This window comes from Salmo salar, chromosome ssa11, assembly GCF_905237065.1.
Source record: "Salmo salar chromosome ssa11, Ssal_v3.1, whole genome shotgun sequence".
NCBI lineage: Eukaryota > Metazoa > Chordata > Actinopteri > Salmoniformes > Salmonidae > Salmo > Salmo salar.
Window position 1 is genome coordinate 93392477 of NC_059452.1, and position 18176 is coordinate 93410652.

Consider the following 18176-nt stretch of genomic DNA (forward strand, 5'->3'; position numbering starts at 1 on the left):
AAATTGCAGTTTAAACGTTAAGAAAAATGGTCCACTTGTCACATCCCTAATAGCAATGGCTTCAGACTTAGTTCTTAGCATCATTGGAAGGTGTTTTGCAAAGTCCCTAAATTAAAATAATATGGCTGGTGGCGTAGTTGGTTAGGCTAACCAAGGCTTGTTTCTGTTGAGCTGTTTGACCTAAAACCACAGCAGTGGCTCGTTATGGAAACATGGTGCCATTTTGTCCAATATGGAAAACAAACAGCAACACATGCTTATAGCTATATTTACTGTGCCTCAAACTATAATTCGATAAAACAATAGAGAAACAAACATTATTCATGGCGGGGATCACAACTATTGGCATAGAGGGGACGCTGTATGTCACTTCTGTGGTGTAACCACAGGTATTTGGTTGTTAGGAAACAGGTTGAAGAGGTCCACATTTCTTTATTTTACCTTTATTTTAACAGGGAGTCCCATTGAAACTAAGAATCTCTTTCGCAATGGAGCACTGCATGTATCCAGGTCGAACCCTTTTGGTTCCAGGTAGAACCCATATGGGTTCCATGTACTGTATAACCCTTTCCACAGAGGGTTCTACGTGGAGCCTAAAAGGTTTATCATATGTGGACAGCAGAAGAAACGTTTGGTTGTACGTTACATTGTGTTTTCTTAGTTTATGATATTTTGTTTTTCCAAAGGTTGTATTTGACTGCTTCTGTGCATCTACAGATGTAGGATCTTAATTTGATCACCCTGTTGCAGGATAACTTTCCTATCAACCCCTACAAAAATGTCCAATCATTATAATCCACATAATAATTCATATTTCCTGTTGCAGCTGTATTATTTTCCTGCTGTAGCATACTGGCTCAAATTAAGATCCTACATCTATACAAAGCAGTGTTTAATTACATTAATCTGGCTGGTCTGCCAGAGGCATAGGCCTACTAATACAATGGAAAGTATGCAAGGATAAATAAAGCCCTTTTTAGAAAAATAAATATCTATGCTCAGAGCTGCTCTGGGAAAGATAACCAAAAGCAGAGAATAAATCTGATGAATAGATAAATGACATAAAGCATTTATGGAGACAATTCGGTATTCATTACCGTCACATGCTATGTCTTGTTTGTCTGTTGCAGTCATTACCTTTTGATTAGTCACTCTTAAAGTTAATACAAGTTGTTTTACTTGATGCCAGTACATTTTCCCAGAGTCAAATATTTTAAAGGTTCCTTGGAATGATTAAAATGGTTGTTGGTTACCCCCTCTTCTAATGTTTACTGTTTAATCAAGCTTAATGCTTTAACCAAGGAAAAGTCGCTTCAGCAACAGCTAATGGGGATCCGAATAAAATACCAAATACATGATATTCCTACAGTATAGTGTATGATCATGTTCATGAAGATCATTCATTAAATAGATTGCAATAGATGAAAGATACATGGCAAGAAAAGGGAAGACAAAAAAATAGGAAGACATTTGTTTGTATTGTACTATAGGCACTGTCCACCATCAAAAAGAGGAAACCACAGTGCAACGGTTCAAAGCAAATATGGGTATTTATCCTTTAGGAAACTTTATTTGAATTTGATATATGGAAATTTCCTCCATTTTGTGAACAGTTGTGAGGACCTACAGTACAAACCTGAGGATGCTCACTCACATCGTCTACAGTTGGCCTTTTACAGTTTATGGCCATGCACACATATGTATGGCTTAGAGTCTCTGTAAACCTGAGAATCACACCCTGGGTGTAGTTAAATGCCTTTTTGTGTTTCTTCAAGAATGCCTTGTGTTACAGTATTTCTCAGTTGACTGTTACTGATCGTAAGGTCTTACTATGGTGCTCCATAGTAACCCCATGTTGTCTATTTTAGTATTGATATACAGTACCAGTCAAAGGTTTGGACACACCTACTCATTCCAGGGTTTTTCTTTATTTTTTATATTTTCTACATTGTAGAATAATAGTGAAGACATCAAAACTATGAAATAGCACATATGGAATCATGTAGTAACCAAAAATGTGTTAAACAAATCAAAATATATTTTATAATACATTTGATTACAGACCCGGGTTCAATCCCAGGCTGTGTCGCAGCCGGCCGCGACCGGAAGACCCACGAGGCGGCACACAATTGGCCCAGCGTCGTCCGGGTTAGGGGAGGGTTTGGCTGGCCGGGATGTCCTCGTCCCATCACGCTCTAGCGACTCCTTGTGGCGGGCCAGGCGCCTGCATGCTGACTTCAAACGCCAGTTGTACGGTGTTTCCTCCGACGCATTGATGCGACTTGCTTCCGGGTTAAGCGAGCAGTGTGTCAAGAAGCAGTGCGGCTTGGCAGGGTCGTGTTTCGGAGGACGCATGGCTCTCGACCTTCGCCTCTCCTGAGTCCGTACGGGAGTTGCAGCGATGGGACAAGAGTGTAACTACCAATTGGATATCGCGAAATTGGGGAGAAAAAGGAGTAAAAATAAATAAACATACATTTGAAATCACATTCAGTACTGCCTTGGCACACACATATCTTGGCACACACATATCTAGGAAGATCTTGATGATTGTGTATACACACACACACACACACACACACACACACACACACACACACACACACACACACACACTGTTGGAGTCCTTTGTATTGGAGAACAGTCCTTTCGCCATTGTTGCAATCTTTTATTCAAATAAATCAAGCTCCTGAGTCCTCTTTAGGCCCTCTCAAGGCATGTTGTAGAATTTTCTGCTCTCTCTCAGTGCTTTTCTGATAAATCTATGAGATCTTGAACATATGTATATAGCCTTTGACCTTTGTCCTTTTATTCAAAATGGGAAAATATGATACAGTATGAGAAGTATAATATCTTTGTGGGTAAATCAGACTGGAATGTGGAAGGATCCCCTTTGCAGGGTGTGGTTCACTGACCAGTAGTTTAGATAACGACTGAAAAGAGATTTGGCCCTGTGACCATATGATTTCTAACCTTGACATATAATTGGCGGTCAAGTGTCCACTAGAGTAAACTGCCTTAAATTGGTCTAGAAGGTCCACTCACTCTTTACCTTGGAAATTATAACACATCCAGATTGCATTGCTCACTTCATTATCTATGTATGAAGGTTAGACACCTACACATTTCTTTCTCAGAATGAACATGTTCTCTTTTTCCCCCAGGGTGGTATTGAAGAGACCACTGTGGCCCTGTGGCAGAGCGACCTATGATAGTGGCAGCAGAGAGGACTGAAGGGACAGCCTAGGACTGGTCTTTCCATAGCCACCTTCACCAGCAACCTGTAGCAGTGTGCCCTGTGCCTCATCACCAGCCTCACACACATCTTCCCAACAAAGAGTCATCTGACTGTGAGTATATTTCTGTGGTTGGTCAGTTGGTCGGTCAGTTGGTCAGTCTGTCGGCAGTTAGGCTACTCTGGCCACTGTTTCTCTAGCTACATGGGTGTGTTTGTCATTTATTAACAGACATTCAATATGGTTTTGTAAATATATACCAAAGCTGTCCTGCTGTCACGGCATGTTGCAGTCATCCCGTTTTTCTCTTTCTGATTGTATTAAGCCTAATGGCTGTGATTAGAGGATGTTTGTTTTAATTTTTTTCCCCGTTTTTATTTATTATAATGCTTTCGATCAATTGGTTTCCCAAGATTAAATAAAACTAAATGGTGTTCATTAGTTCTTCCCTTGGTTTTGATAGCAAGTCTTATATAAAACATTAAAGTAAATAGACATACTGTAGATTCAAGGCTTTTATTTTCTCTGGCAGATGGTCAAAGGTAATCACTTGACCTAAAAGCAAGGCATGGCCATGAATATACATTATACATTATCTAGGAAGATCTTGATGATTGTGTTTAACATTATCTAGGAAGATCTTGATGATTGTGTTTAACATTATCTAGGAAGATCTTGATGATTGTGTTTAACATTAACGGGAAGATTGCAGAATTAGGTTGCTGTTGAACATTCGGATTGATTTCATCCTTCCAACTAAAAGTCCCAATACGACATATCACTTTACATTTCTATTTTGAGACAAATTTATATTTTATCCGAATTTGATCGAGGTCATGTCGGAAAAGCGTTCGGAAAAGTGACTTTAAGAGAAGGACACAAGTGAGTACACAGCAGGAGTGAAGCCAGTGTCCACATAAGACGGTAAGGATCCCCATTATACCAAGTCCAGCGTTTCTCATACTGTTACACAAAATCAAGATAAACCTTTACCATCATAGTAGACATTGAAAGTCTATAACCAAACTGGCTAAAACTATTGGCCAATGGTAGCTATAGCTAGCCACATGCTAACCTGAGTGCTAACGTTACTGACGTTATTAGCAACAGTAACAGTAAATCCAGGTATAATGGACAAACATTGGCTACCATGATATCCTGCAAGTAATATCGGCCAAGAAAGATCAGGCAGTTCAGCTAAAATAAAGACCTACCTTGAAATAAATAATGACATTAATCCGATTGGTATTTGACCATTCATTTCTGCAAAACGTACAGTGTTGATGGGGTTGTTGTAGCTTGCTTGCTAGCTAGCTAGCTAGTTAGCTTATTCCATCCCCAAACACCATGTTAGATCTGAGTGGGCCAGTTAGTTTTGCATGGCCCGGTGCACTTAGATAGTTGTTAGATTTGTGGAATATATTCTATATCATGCCACCTTTCCTTTACGACTGCATAGGAGAGAAGTCTGATTTAATTGTAGTTTTACTGCTATTGCATATGATAATTACAAGGGTGATAGTAGTGAAAGGGGGTCAGGTGCTATAAGAATAAATGTGTGGTGTGTGTGTGTGTGTGTGTGTGTGTGTGTGTGTGTGTGTGTGTGTGTGTGTGTGTGTGTGTGTGTGTGTGTGTGTGTGTGTGTGTGCGTGCGTGCGTGCGTGCGTGCGCGTGCGTGCGTGTGCGTACGTGCGTGTGTGTGTGTCTGTACGGTATGTACCCAGAGGGTAAAAGGGGAGGTACTGTATAATAGCAGTGGTTTTAAGAACCCCTGTACTCTGGGTGTGGGTTATGTGGATGAATGAAATTATGTAAAACGTATACGATTGTATGAACAGGTGTTCAGTCTTCCAGAAAAGCCATTCATGTTTTTTTAAGGACAGTATAATGTAGAGGCTGTTTGCTGGAGGGCTAATGATAAATAATATTTCGTGATTTGATACTTGTTCTGCTATCAAAGTGGTTAATAAAATATGTTATTATGGTGAAATGGTAGAAAACCAATTTAAATAATCTAGATTCCATGTGTGGAATGACAAAGCTATTGGATGCCATTGTCTTTCATTGTCATATCCAGTCTTTTTCAACTGATCTTCAAATGTCAGCTAGAAAAGTCAAGCAATATTCAACAAGTCAGTTGTATATTGTCTTTGTAGCATTTTGTTAATACTACATTTAGATGTCTAAGAGGAGCTTTAACATTGCATGAATTGAGCGCAATACTGTTACGCTTGGAATATAATGGAGCTATCTTTGAAGATTTGTTTAGTTGCTGAGCCAATTTGTAGATATGAGTTTCAGGTACAGTTTGTGTTCAGGGCAGCCACAAATCCATTCATGAGGGTGGCCTAAACATTGTCAGACCAAATTTTAGCAAAGGACTCTGGCGCAAATACCAGCTTAATTTGTGTAATGTCCCAAAATTGGGAGAGCAGAGGTAAGATAGTTAGGGAGCACCATCACTTGGAGAGCAGAGGGTAAGATAGTTAGGGAGCACCATCACTTGGAGAGCAGAGGTAAGATAGTTAGGGAGCACCATCACTTGGAGAGCAGAGGTAAGATAGTTAGGGAGCACCATCACTTGGAGAGCAGAGGTAAGATAGTTAGGGAGCACCATCACTTGGAGAGCAGAGGTAAGATAGTTAGGGAGCACCATCACTTGGAGAGCAGAGGTAAGATAGTTAGGGAGCACCATCACTTGGAGAGCAGAGGTAAGATAGTTAGGGAGCACCATCACTTGGAGAGCAGAGGTAAGATAGTTAGGGAGCACCATCATTGAGCACGCAGGTGGACGGCTGATAAGCTAAGCCTATTGGTTTAAACCCAGAGCACCACCTACTGGTGGTTTAGAGTCTCAGAGAAAATCTACCACCAGACTTGTAAGATGGGAACAAAACTAATGAGATGGGGATCCATCTTGATTGTCTCTTTCCCTCTATCGCGCTACAGATCCTTTGTTGTGCAGTTTTGTGCAGACATTCATCCAACTACTAACCAGCTAGCTAGTTTACCTTGACTAATCTGATTGTTTCAATATCAAATGCCAACATCTTATGAAAATAAGATGACCACTGAAATGTGAGGAAAGCACATGGGGTGGATGGAGAAGGTCATTTGTTGAAATTGATTAAACTTGGCATTTCTGTGCTAAATATCCTGATTATGTCCCTGCAGTGCAGCTATGTTTCATCTTGTATTTTATAATCATTATAATTTTTTTTGTATTAGATAGTGCTCATCATGTGGCCCACATTTGGACTTTCTTAAGGTTTATTAATTATTTAAAACATTAAGCCTTTTTTTCTTCTGTGTCCAGGTGACATCTGTTGCAAGGGGATGACCGAGCGCATTCATAACATCAATCTCCACAACTTCAGCAATTCTGTACTTGAGACCCTCAATGAGCAGCGCAACCGCGGGCACTTCTGTGACGTGACTGTTCGGATCCATGGAAGCATGCTGCGAGCCCACCGCTGCGTGCTGGCCGCTGGGAGCCCCTTCTTCCAGGACAAGCTGCTCCTGGGCTACAGTGACATTGAGATCCCCTCGGTGGTCTCGGTGCAGTCCATCCAGAAGCTGATAGACTTCATGTACAGCGGGGTCCTGCGGGTGTCCCAATCGGAGGCTCTCCAGATCCTCACTGCTGCCAGTATCCTGCAGATCAAGACGGTCATCGATGAGTGCACCCGCATCGTGTCCCAGAATGTGGGCCTGGCTGGTCCAGGGGGGTTCCCTGTCAACCCAGGGGATTCTGGGCAGGAGACGCCCCGGGGCACACCTGAGTCAGGCACCTCTGGGCCCAGCAGCGATGCGGAGTCAGGGTACATGCAGGCCACATCCCAGCAGAGCCTTGAGCGTGCGTACACATCGCTGTACTCCTACTCAGGCCTCTCACTGCAGAATGGAACCCGTGAGCGCTCCCACTACGTAACCAGTATGACAACAAGCTACGACCCAGCCCTTAGCATGCAGAAGGACCAGCACGACCAGGACCCGCCGTGGATCACCCGCATCCATGAAAGGTCACAGCAGATGGAACGCTTCCTATCCACCCCTGAGACCACCCACTGCCGCAAGCAGCCCCGACCGGTACGCATACAGACAGGAGGCATTCACATAAAGCAGGAAGCAGAGGATGAGTACAGCTGCTATGGTATGGATGAGTGCACAGAGGACACTGACCACGTTGAGGGTGTGGAGACTGAACCGAAGGGTGAAAGCTTTGACTCAGGGGTAAGCTCCTCCATTGGTACTGAGCCAGACTCCGTGGACCAGCACCAGTACCCCGTGGGCTTTGGGAGGGAAGGAGGTGGAGAGGGGACCCCAGTGCAGATTGAGGTCGATGACTCCTCCCCAGAGCAGATTCATGAGACGGAGGAAGGGGGCACATCCCACAGCACTAGCGACAGTAACATGTTGCAGCCCCTGCCCAACCCAATCATGGCCCAGTCTCTGCCAAGTGCCCTACTCTATATGCGTCAGGCCGAATCTCACACCAGCAACCTGAGGATGCCGCTCACCATGACCAGCAACACCCAGGTAATGGGCATGGCTGGCAACTCCTACCTGCCCACTCTGTTTCCCACACAGTCGGCCAGCAACAACAAGCCCTTCCTCTTCAGCCTGCAGCAGTCCATGGGAGGCCAGCAGCCCCAGTTTGTGTCCGGGCCTACCCCTAGTATGCCCCCATTCCCTCAGCAATTGACGGTACAGCAACAGGCAGCGCGGGAACAGCAACAGGCGGCCTCGATGGGACAGGGGGAGAAGAAGCCCTATGAGTGCACTCTCTGCACTAAAACCTTTACTGCTAAACAGAACTACGTCAAACACATGTTTGTGCACACTGGTGAGTACACTGGCTCCCCATTGCCATGAGTGGGGTTTCAAATAATTTCCCTATACATTTGCAAACATAAAAGACACAAACACAATGAATAATTATTTTAGTTTAGATGTAGCAATGGATTTCTTTTTACTAGGCTGAGACCAAGGTCTCTTTCACAGATGAGCCCTCTATACACATCAATACACATTAAACACATCACTATACACATCAATAACACATCAATATACACTATGCACATCAATATATACATCACTATAAACTATACACATCAATATACACTATACATATCAATATACACATCAATATACACTATACACATATTATACACTATACACATCAATATACACTATACACATCAATATACACTATACACATCAATATACACATCAATATACACTATACACATCAATATACACATCAATATACACTATACACATCAATATACACTATACAAATCAATGTACACATCAATATACATTATACACATCAATATGCACTATACACATCAATATACACATCACGATACACTATACACATTAATATATACATTAATATACACTATACAGATCAATATATAAACCAATATACACTACACCCGACACTATACACATCAATATACACTATAAATATCAATATTCACATCAATGTACACTATAGACATCAATACACATCACTATACACATCAATATACACTATACACATCAATATACACTATACACATCAATATACAAACCAATATACACTATACACATCTCTATACACATCACTATACACAGATATATATATATACACTATACACATCACTCTGCACAGCAATATACACTAAACACATCAAAATGAACATCAACATGCACTATAAACATCAATATACACTATATACATCACTATACACATCAATATACATATTAATATACACTATACACATTAATGTACACTATACACATCAATATACACTATACACATCAATATTCACGTCAATATATGCAATACAATATACACTACACTATACACATCAATATACACATCAATATACACTATACACATCAATATTCACATCAATATATACTATACACTATACACATCAATATATACATCACTATACACATCAATATATACATGAATATACACTATACACATCAATATACAAACCAATATACACAATACACTACACTATACAAATCAATAAACACATCAATATACACTATACGCATCAATATACACATCAATATACACTATACCCATCAATATATACGTTAATATACACTATACACATCAATATACACTATAAATATCAATATTCACATCAATGTACACTATAGACATCAATACACACTATACACATCACTATACACATCAATATACACTATACACATCACTATACACATCATTATACACATTAATATACACTATACACATCAATATACACATCACTGTACACAGATATATATATATATATACACTATACACGTCACTCTGCACAGCAATATACACTAAACACATCAAAATGAACATCAACATGCACTATAAACATCAATATACACTATATACATCACTATACACTATACACATCAATATACATTTTAATATACACTATACACATCAATATACACATCAATATACACTATACACATCAATATTCACATCAATATATACATCACTATACACATCAATATATACATTAATATACACTATACACATCAATATACAAACCAATATACACAATACACGACACTATACAAATCAATAAACACATCAATATACACTATACGCATCAATATACACATCACTATACACTAAAGACATCAATATATTCATTAATATACACATCAATATACACTATTCACATCAATATACACTATACACATCAATATACTATATACATCCCTATACATGTCAATATACACATCAATATGTACTATGCACATCAATATGCACTATACACAAATATACACTATACACATCACTGTACACATCAATATACACATATATATACACATATATACACTATACACATCACTATACACATATATATACACATGAATATACACTATACACATCAATATTCACATCAATATATACTATACAATATAGACATCACTATACACTATACACATCAATATACACTATACACATCAATATTCACATCAATTTATACTATACACTATACACATCAATATATACATAACCATACACATCAATATATGCATTAATATACACAATACACATCAATATACAAACCAATATACACAATACACTACACTATACAAATCAATATACAAATCAATATACACTATTCACATCAATATACACTATACACATCAATATACATTATACACATCAATATACAATATACACGTCAATATATACATCAATATACACTATACACATCAATATACACATCAATATATACTATACACATCACTATACACAGCAATATACACATCAATATGCACTGTACACACCAATATATACGTTAATATACACTATACACATCAATATACACATCACTATACACTAAATACATCAATATATACATTAAAATACACTATACACATCAATACACACTATACACCAATATACACTATACACATCACTATACACAGAAATATAAACTATACACAGCAATATACACTATACACATCACTATTCACCATACGCAGCAATATACACATCAATATACACTATACACCAATATGCACATCAATTTACTCTATACACATCAATATACACTATACACATCAATATACACATCACTATACACTAAATACGTAAATATATACATTAACATACACTATACACATCAATATACAGTATACATATCACTATACACAGAAATACACACTATACACATGAATATACCCGTCAATATACACTATACACATCAATATACACTATACACATCACTATACACCAATATTCACATCAATATGCGTTATACACATCAATATGCACATCAATATACACATCACTGAACACTACACATCAATATACACATCAACATACACATCAGTAAACATTATACACATCAATATATACATTAATATACACATCAATATATAAACCAATATAAACTACACTATACACATAAATTCACACATCAATATAAACATCACTATACACATCAATATACTCTTCACTATACACATCAATATATACATTAATATACACATCAATATATAGACCAATATAAACTACACTATACACATAAATTCACACATCAATATAAACATCACTATACACTAAACACATGAATATATACATGAATATACACTATACACAGCAATAACAAACCATTATACACTATACACATCAATATACACATCAATATATACAGAAATGTACACTATACAAATCAATATACACTATACACATTAATATACACTATACACATCGATATACACTACACACATCAATATAAACATCACTATACACATCAATATACTCTTCACTATACACATCAATATATACATTAATATACACATCAATATATAAACTACTATAAACTACACTATACACATAAATTCACACATCAATATAAACATCACTATACACTAAACACATTAAATATACATGAATATACACTATACACACCAATAACAAACCATTATACACTATACACATCAATATACACATCAATATATACAGAAATGTACACTATACAAATCAATATATACTATAAACATCAATATACACTATACACATCAATATACCCTCCACTAATATTGGCAGCCTTGGTAAATAGGAGCAAAACAGGCTGTGAAAAAAATGTCTTTATTGTTTATCCTCTTGGTCTTTCATTCAAAATATTCCAAAAAATCTAACCTTTAATTAAAGTAAAATAATTGAAATAGATCAATTATTATCATGAAACAAATATTTTCCTCAAATATATGTGTGCCACAATTATTGGCACCCCTTCATTCAATACTTTGTGCAACCTCCCTTTGCCAAGATAACAGCTCTGAGTCTTCTCCTATAATGCGTAATGAGGTTGTAGAACACATGGCAAGGGATTTGAGACCATTCCTCTATACAGAATCTCTCCAGATCCTTCAGATTCCGAGGTCCACGCTTGTGGACTCTCCTCTTTAGCTCATCCCACAGGTTTTCAATGGGATTTAGGTCAGGGGACTGGGATGGCCATGGGAAAACCTTGATTCTGTGGTCAGTGAAACATTTTAGTGTTTACATTTTACATTTTTTTTAGTAATTTAGCTGACGCTCTTATCCAGAGCGACTTACAGTAGTGAATGCATACATTTCTTTTTTTTTTCATAATGGCCCCCCGTGGTTATGATAAAGAACTCCTGTTGTCAAGACTGGTACAGAGAGTAAAACTCCCAATAGGAGATCATGTGTATAACGTAGTGTTGATTTTTGAGGTGTGCTTTGGATCATTGTCCTGCTGGAAGATCCAACCACGGCCCAGTTTAAGCTTCCTAGCAGAGACAGTCAGGTTTTAATTTAATATCTGCTGGTACTTGATGGAGTCCATGATACCATATATCCTAGCAAGTTGTCCAGAGCCTTTGGAAGAAAAACAGCCCCACAACATCAAAGATCCACCACCATACTTCACAGTGGGGATGAGGTACTATTCTGCCTGACTATCTTTATGTCTACGCTAAACCCACCTCTGGTGTTTGTTTCCAAAACGCTCTATTTTGGTCTCATCTGACCATAGAACCCGGTCCCATTGAAAGTTCCAGCAACGTTTGGCAAACTGTAGGCGCCTGAGTTTGTTGTTTGATGAGAGCAAAGGCTTTTTTATGGCAACCCTCCCAAACGACTTGTGGTTATGTATATGGCGTCTGATTGTAGTTTTGGAGACTTTCTCACCCCAAGACCCAACTAACATCTGCAATTCTCCAGCTGTGATCCTTGGAGATTTTTGGGCCACTCAAACCACCCTCCTCACTGTGCAAGGGGTCAATATAGACACACATCCTATATACAATATACACATCAATATACACTATACACATCATTATACACATCAGTATACACTATACACATCAATATACACTATTCACATCAATATGCACTATACACATTACTATACACATCAATATACAAACAAATATACACTATACACATCAATACACACATCAATATACACTATACACAAATATACACTATACACATCCATATACAAACCAATATACACTATACACATCAATATACACTATACACATCAATATACAAACCAATATACACTATACACATCAATACACACATCAATATACACGTCAATGTACACATCACTATACAGATCAATATACAGTACCAGTCAAGTTTTGACACATTTACTCATTCACGGGTTTTTCTTTATTTTACTATTATCTACATTGTAGAATAATATTGAAAATATCAAAACTATGAAATAACGCAAATGGGGAATTCGTCCCACCTACGAATTCGTCCCACCTACGTAACAGCCAGTTGAATCCTGTGGCGCGATTTTCAAAACCTTTGAAATGCTATTACTTCAATTTCTCAAACATATGACTATTTTACAGCTATTTAAAGACAAGACTCTCGTTAATCTAACCACACTGTCCGATTTCAAAAAGGCTTTACAACGAAAGCAAAACATTAGATTATGTCAGCGGAGTACCAAGCCAGAAATAATCAGACACCCATTTTTCAAGCTAGCATATAATGTCACAAAAACCCAGAAGACAGCTAAATGCAGCACTAACCTTTGATGATCTTCATCAGATGACAACCCTAGGACATTATGTTATACAATACATGCATGTTTTGTTCAATCAAGTTCATATTTATATCAAAAACCAGCTTTTTACATTAGCATGTGATGTTCAGAACTAGCATACCCCCCGCAAACTTCCGGCGAATTCACTAACAATTTACTAAATTACTCACGATAAACGTTCACAAAAAGCATAACAATTATTTTAAGAATTATAGATACAGAACTCCTCTATGCACTCGATATGTCCGATTTTAAAATAGCTTTTTGGTGAAAGCACATTTTGCAATATTCTAAGTACATAGCCCAGCCATCACGGGCTAGCTATTTAGACACCCGGCAAGTTTAGCACTCACCAATATCAGATTTACTATTATAAAAGTTTGATTACCTTTTGTTGTCTTCGTCAGAATGCACTCCCAGGACTGCTACTTCAATAACTAATGTTGGTTTGGTCCAAAATAATCCATCGTTATATCCGAATAGCGGCATTTTGTTCGTGCGTCCCAGACACTATCCGAAATGGTAAATTAGGGTCGCGCGCATGGCGCAATTCGTGACAAAAAAAAATCTAAATATTCCATTACCGTACTTCGAAGCATGTCAACCGCTGTTTAAAATCCATTTTTATGCCATTTTTCTCGTAAAAAAGCGATAATATTCTAACCGGGAATGTCCATTTAGCTAAACAGAGGAAAGAAAACAAAGCTTTCGGTCGACGCGGGCACGAGCCTGAGTCTCACAGTACTGTAACCAGCCACTACCCAAACGCGCTACTTTGTTTCAGCCAGAGCATGCAAAGCCACGATTCAGCGTTTTGCCGCCTTCTGAGAACCTATGGCAGCCGTAGGAAGTGTCACGGGACAGCTGCTTGAGTGAATGCCAAGAGTGTGCAAAGCTGTCATCAAGGCAAAGGGTGGCTACTTTGAAGAATCTCAAATATAAATGATTTGTTTAACACTTTTTTTGGTTACTACATGATTCCATATCCAGCAGCATACCACCCTGCATCCCACTGCTGGCTTGCTTTGAAGCTAAGCAGGGTTGGTCCTGGTCAGTCCCTGGATGGGAGACCAGGTGGTGTTGGAGGGCCAGTAGGAGGCACTTTTTCCTCTGGTCTAAAAAATATCCCAATTCCCCAGGGCAGTGATTGGGGACACTGTGTAGGGTGCTGTCTTTTGGATGGGATGTTAAACGGGTGTCCTGACTCTCCGAGGTCGTTAAAGATCCCATTGCATTTATCGTAAGAGTAGGGGTGTTAACCCCGGTGTCCTGGCTAAATTCCCAATCTGGCCCTCATACCATCACGGCCACCTAATCATCCCCAGTTTACAATTTGCTCATTCATCCCCTCTCCCCTCTAACTATTCTCCAGGTAGTTGCTGAAAATGAGAATGTGTTCTCAGTCAACTTACCTGGTAAAATAACGGTAAAATAAATATGTGTTATTTCATAGTTTGATGTCTAAACTATTATTCTACAATGTAGAAAATAGTAAAAAATAAAGAAAAACCCTTGAATGAGTAGGTGTGACCAAACGCTTGACTGGTACTGTACATAAGGGATTATCAACGAGGGGCTATGCGTTTTATGGAAAATAATGAAGGAGGTGGAATGTGTGTTCCAAGACGCGGAGTGGAACTGACCATCCATGGATTTGCATTATTTTCCATAGAACACATAGCCCCTCGTTGATTATCCCTTATGTACAGTACCAGTCAAAAGTTTGGTCACACCTACTCATTCAAAACTATGAAATAACACATATGGAATCATGTAGTAACCAAAAGTCCTGAGTTGATTATCTATTTCATACCATGGCTATAATTTCACACATTTGCCACTAGAAATGAGGTTCATTTGCCAGTAGACATGTGTTCAACATCCACTGAAGTAGCTAGCAAGTTTACTAGATAACTACAGTAGTTGCTGTGGTAACCAAACAAACAGACTTGCTAGCTTGCTATTATGAAAACCAGTGGTGTAAAGTAATTAAGTACTACTTAAGTTGTTTTTGTGGGTATCTGTACTTTACTAATTATATTTTTGACAACTTTTACTTCACTACATTCCTAAAGAAAATGATGTACTTTTTACTCCACACATTTTCCCTGACACCCAAAAGTACTCGTTACATTTTGAATGCTTAGCAGGACAGGAAAATTGTCTAATTCACACACTTATCAAGAGAACATCCCTGGTCATCGCTACTGTGTCTGAGCTGGCGGACTCACTAAACACACATGCTTCATTTGTAAATTATGTGTTGGAGCGCGCCCCTGGCCGTAAAAAAATGAAAATGGTGCCGTCTGGTTTGCTTAATATAAGGAATTTGAAATGATTTATACTTTTGATACTTAAGTATATTTTAGCAATTACATTTACTTTTGATACTTAAGTATATTTAAAACCAAATACTTTTAGACTTTTACTCAAGTATAATTTTACTGGGTGACTTTCACTTTTACTTGAGTCATTTTCTGTTAAGGTATCTTTACTTTTACTCAAGTATGACAATTGGTTACTTTTTCGAATTCAACAATACCAATACTATTTTCAATTTGACTTTTGCTTTCAAAAGCAGCTCAAACAAAACATGTAAAAATGAATTAAGGCACCTCTGGGGTTTCTGGTATATGGTCAATATACCACTGCAAAAGGCTGTTCTTTGGCACAACGCATCTCGGTGTATATTGGCCATATACCACACCCCCCCAAGCCTTATTGCTTAAATATACACTATACACATCAATATACACAATACACATCACTATACACATAAATATACACTATACACATCAATATACACTATACACATCACTGTACACATCAATATACACTATACACATCACTATACACATCAATATACATGATATACATCGATGTACAGTATACACATCAATATACACTATACACGTCAATATACACATCAATACACACTATACACATCATTATACCCATCAATATACACAACAATATTCACATCTATACCCTGAAAAGCATCAACACAATCATAGAGAACAAACATCTTCAGTACAAAGGTCCTCGATCAGCCTTTTGAATTCCCTCCTAATAAATGTGTATTTTGTTTAGTTGCTTGATAGGCTATTTCTTGATGGATGGATGGCTAACTCTGATTCAGAGGGGTTGGGTTAAATGCGGAAGAAACATTTCAGTTGAATGCATTCAGTTGTACAACTGACTAGGTATCCCACTTTCCCTTTATACAGTATATTTGTTTTCTGTGCATGAAAGAAGTAGTGATTTTCAGGGATTGACATTAAAGGTTGTCCTATTGGCCAGGCAAGTGAACTTTCTGGTTTACATTTTTTACATTTTAGTCATTTTAGCAGACGCTCTTATCCAGAGCGACTTACAGTAGTGAATTTCATACAATTTCATAAAAAAAAATATTCTGTGCTGGCCCCCTGTGGGAATCGAACCCACAACCCTGGCGTTGCAAACACCATGCTCTACCAGCTGAGCTACCCTTATGGAAGGAATGGCAGTTGGGCAAGTTGAGCCTTCTCTGTGGTTTCCCCATTGGTCAGGTGAAAACAACCAAACTTTCCAGTAGCCTAAAACGTGTATTTTTTGTTCCTCACAATTGTTTAAGTGAAAGAGAGACAATTTATGGCACTTTATGGCTCTAGCTGTTTGCACACAGAAATGTCATAAATTGTCTTCCACTTAAACCACATGTCAAACTCATTCCATGGAGGGCCAAGTGTTTTCACTCCTCCCTTGTACTTAGTCACTAATTAGTAAAGAACTCCCCTCACCTGGCTGTCTAGGTCTTCATTGAAAGGAAAAAACAAAAACCCACAGACACTAGGCCCTTAGTGGAAGGAGTTTGACACCCCTGACTTAAAAAATGGGGAGGTACCAGAAATATCTGTTTTAGGTTACCTTAATGTCAATCCCTGATTTAGATTCAGCTGATCTATCCAAATTAGTTATAAGGCTTTGTCACATTGAAAAGTGAACTGTGGCTACCTGCATCATGTAGCTGATATTATGTTTTTGATGACATTATAGTGGGTGAAATATAAAGCCCTGTATGGTTGCCCATTAAGCTTGTTCTGTAAGATATCACACATTGATTAGGTACTATTTGTCATTTTAAAGTTGTATCAGTGGGTGGTTGGTGCATAAATATTAAAAGTAAAAAAATAGGGAAGACAACACCGAGCAGGATGTTGGAAGGGGTTCAAATTTGACCTGAATTCATAATTGAGCCATTTAAGAGCAGAATGAAAGAGCAGTGAATATTAAAAATGATATTGTTTTTGATTAGTTTTGAAAATATATTCAAACTGAGATACTGTTCATACACTGATAATATGTTAATGAGTAAGAGGGAAATATCGGTGCCTATTCA

General features: G+C 38.1%; 1 protein-coding gene across 5 annotated transcripts in view; it reads left to right on the forward strand.

The window, feature by feature from the left end:
- The window catches only part of zbtb20 (zinc finger and BTB domain containing 20), a 54464-nt gene that overhangs the window by 23495 nt on the left and 12793 nt on the right, over window positions 1-18176 (forward strand). For 4 of the 5 annotated variants that reach the window (XM_014129336.2, XM_045690091.1, XM_014129337.2 and 1 more), the window contains 2 exons: window positions 3165-3350; window positions 6553-8082. In XM_014129336.2, coding sequence (XP_013984811.1) covers window positions 6573-8082 — 1510 coding nt within the window. In that variant the 5' untranslated portion in view covers window positions 3165-3350; window positions 6553-6572. Of the gene's footprint in view, window positions 1-3032; window positions 3036-3164; window positions 3351-6552; window positions 8083-18176 lie in introns of all 5 variants that reach the window. The other variant, XM_014129338.2, reaches the window with a different exon arrangement.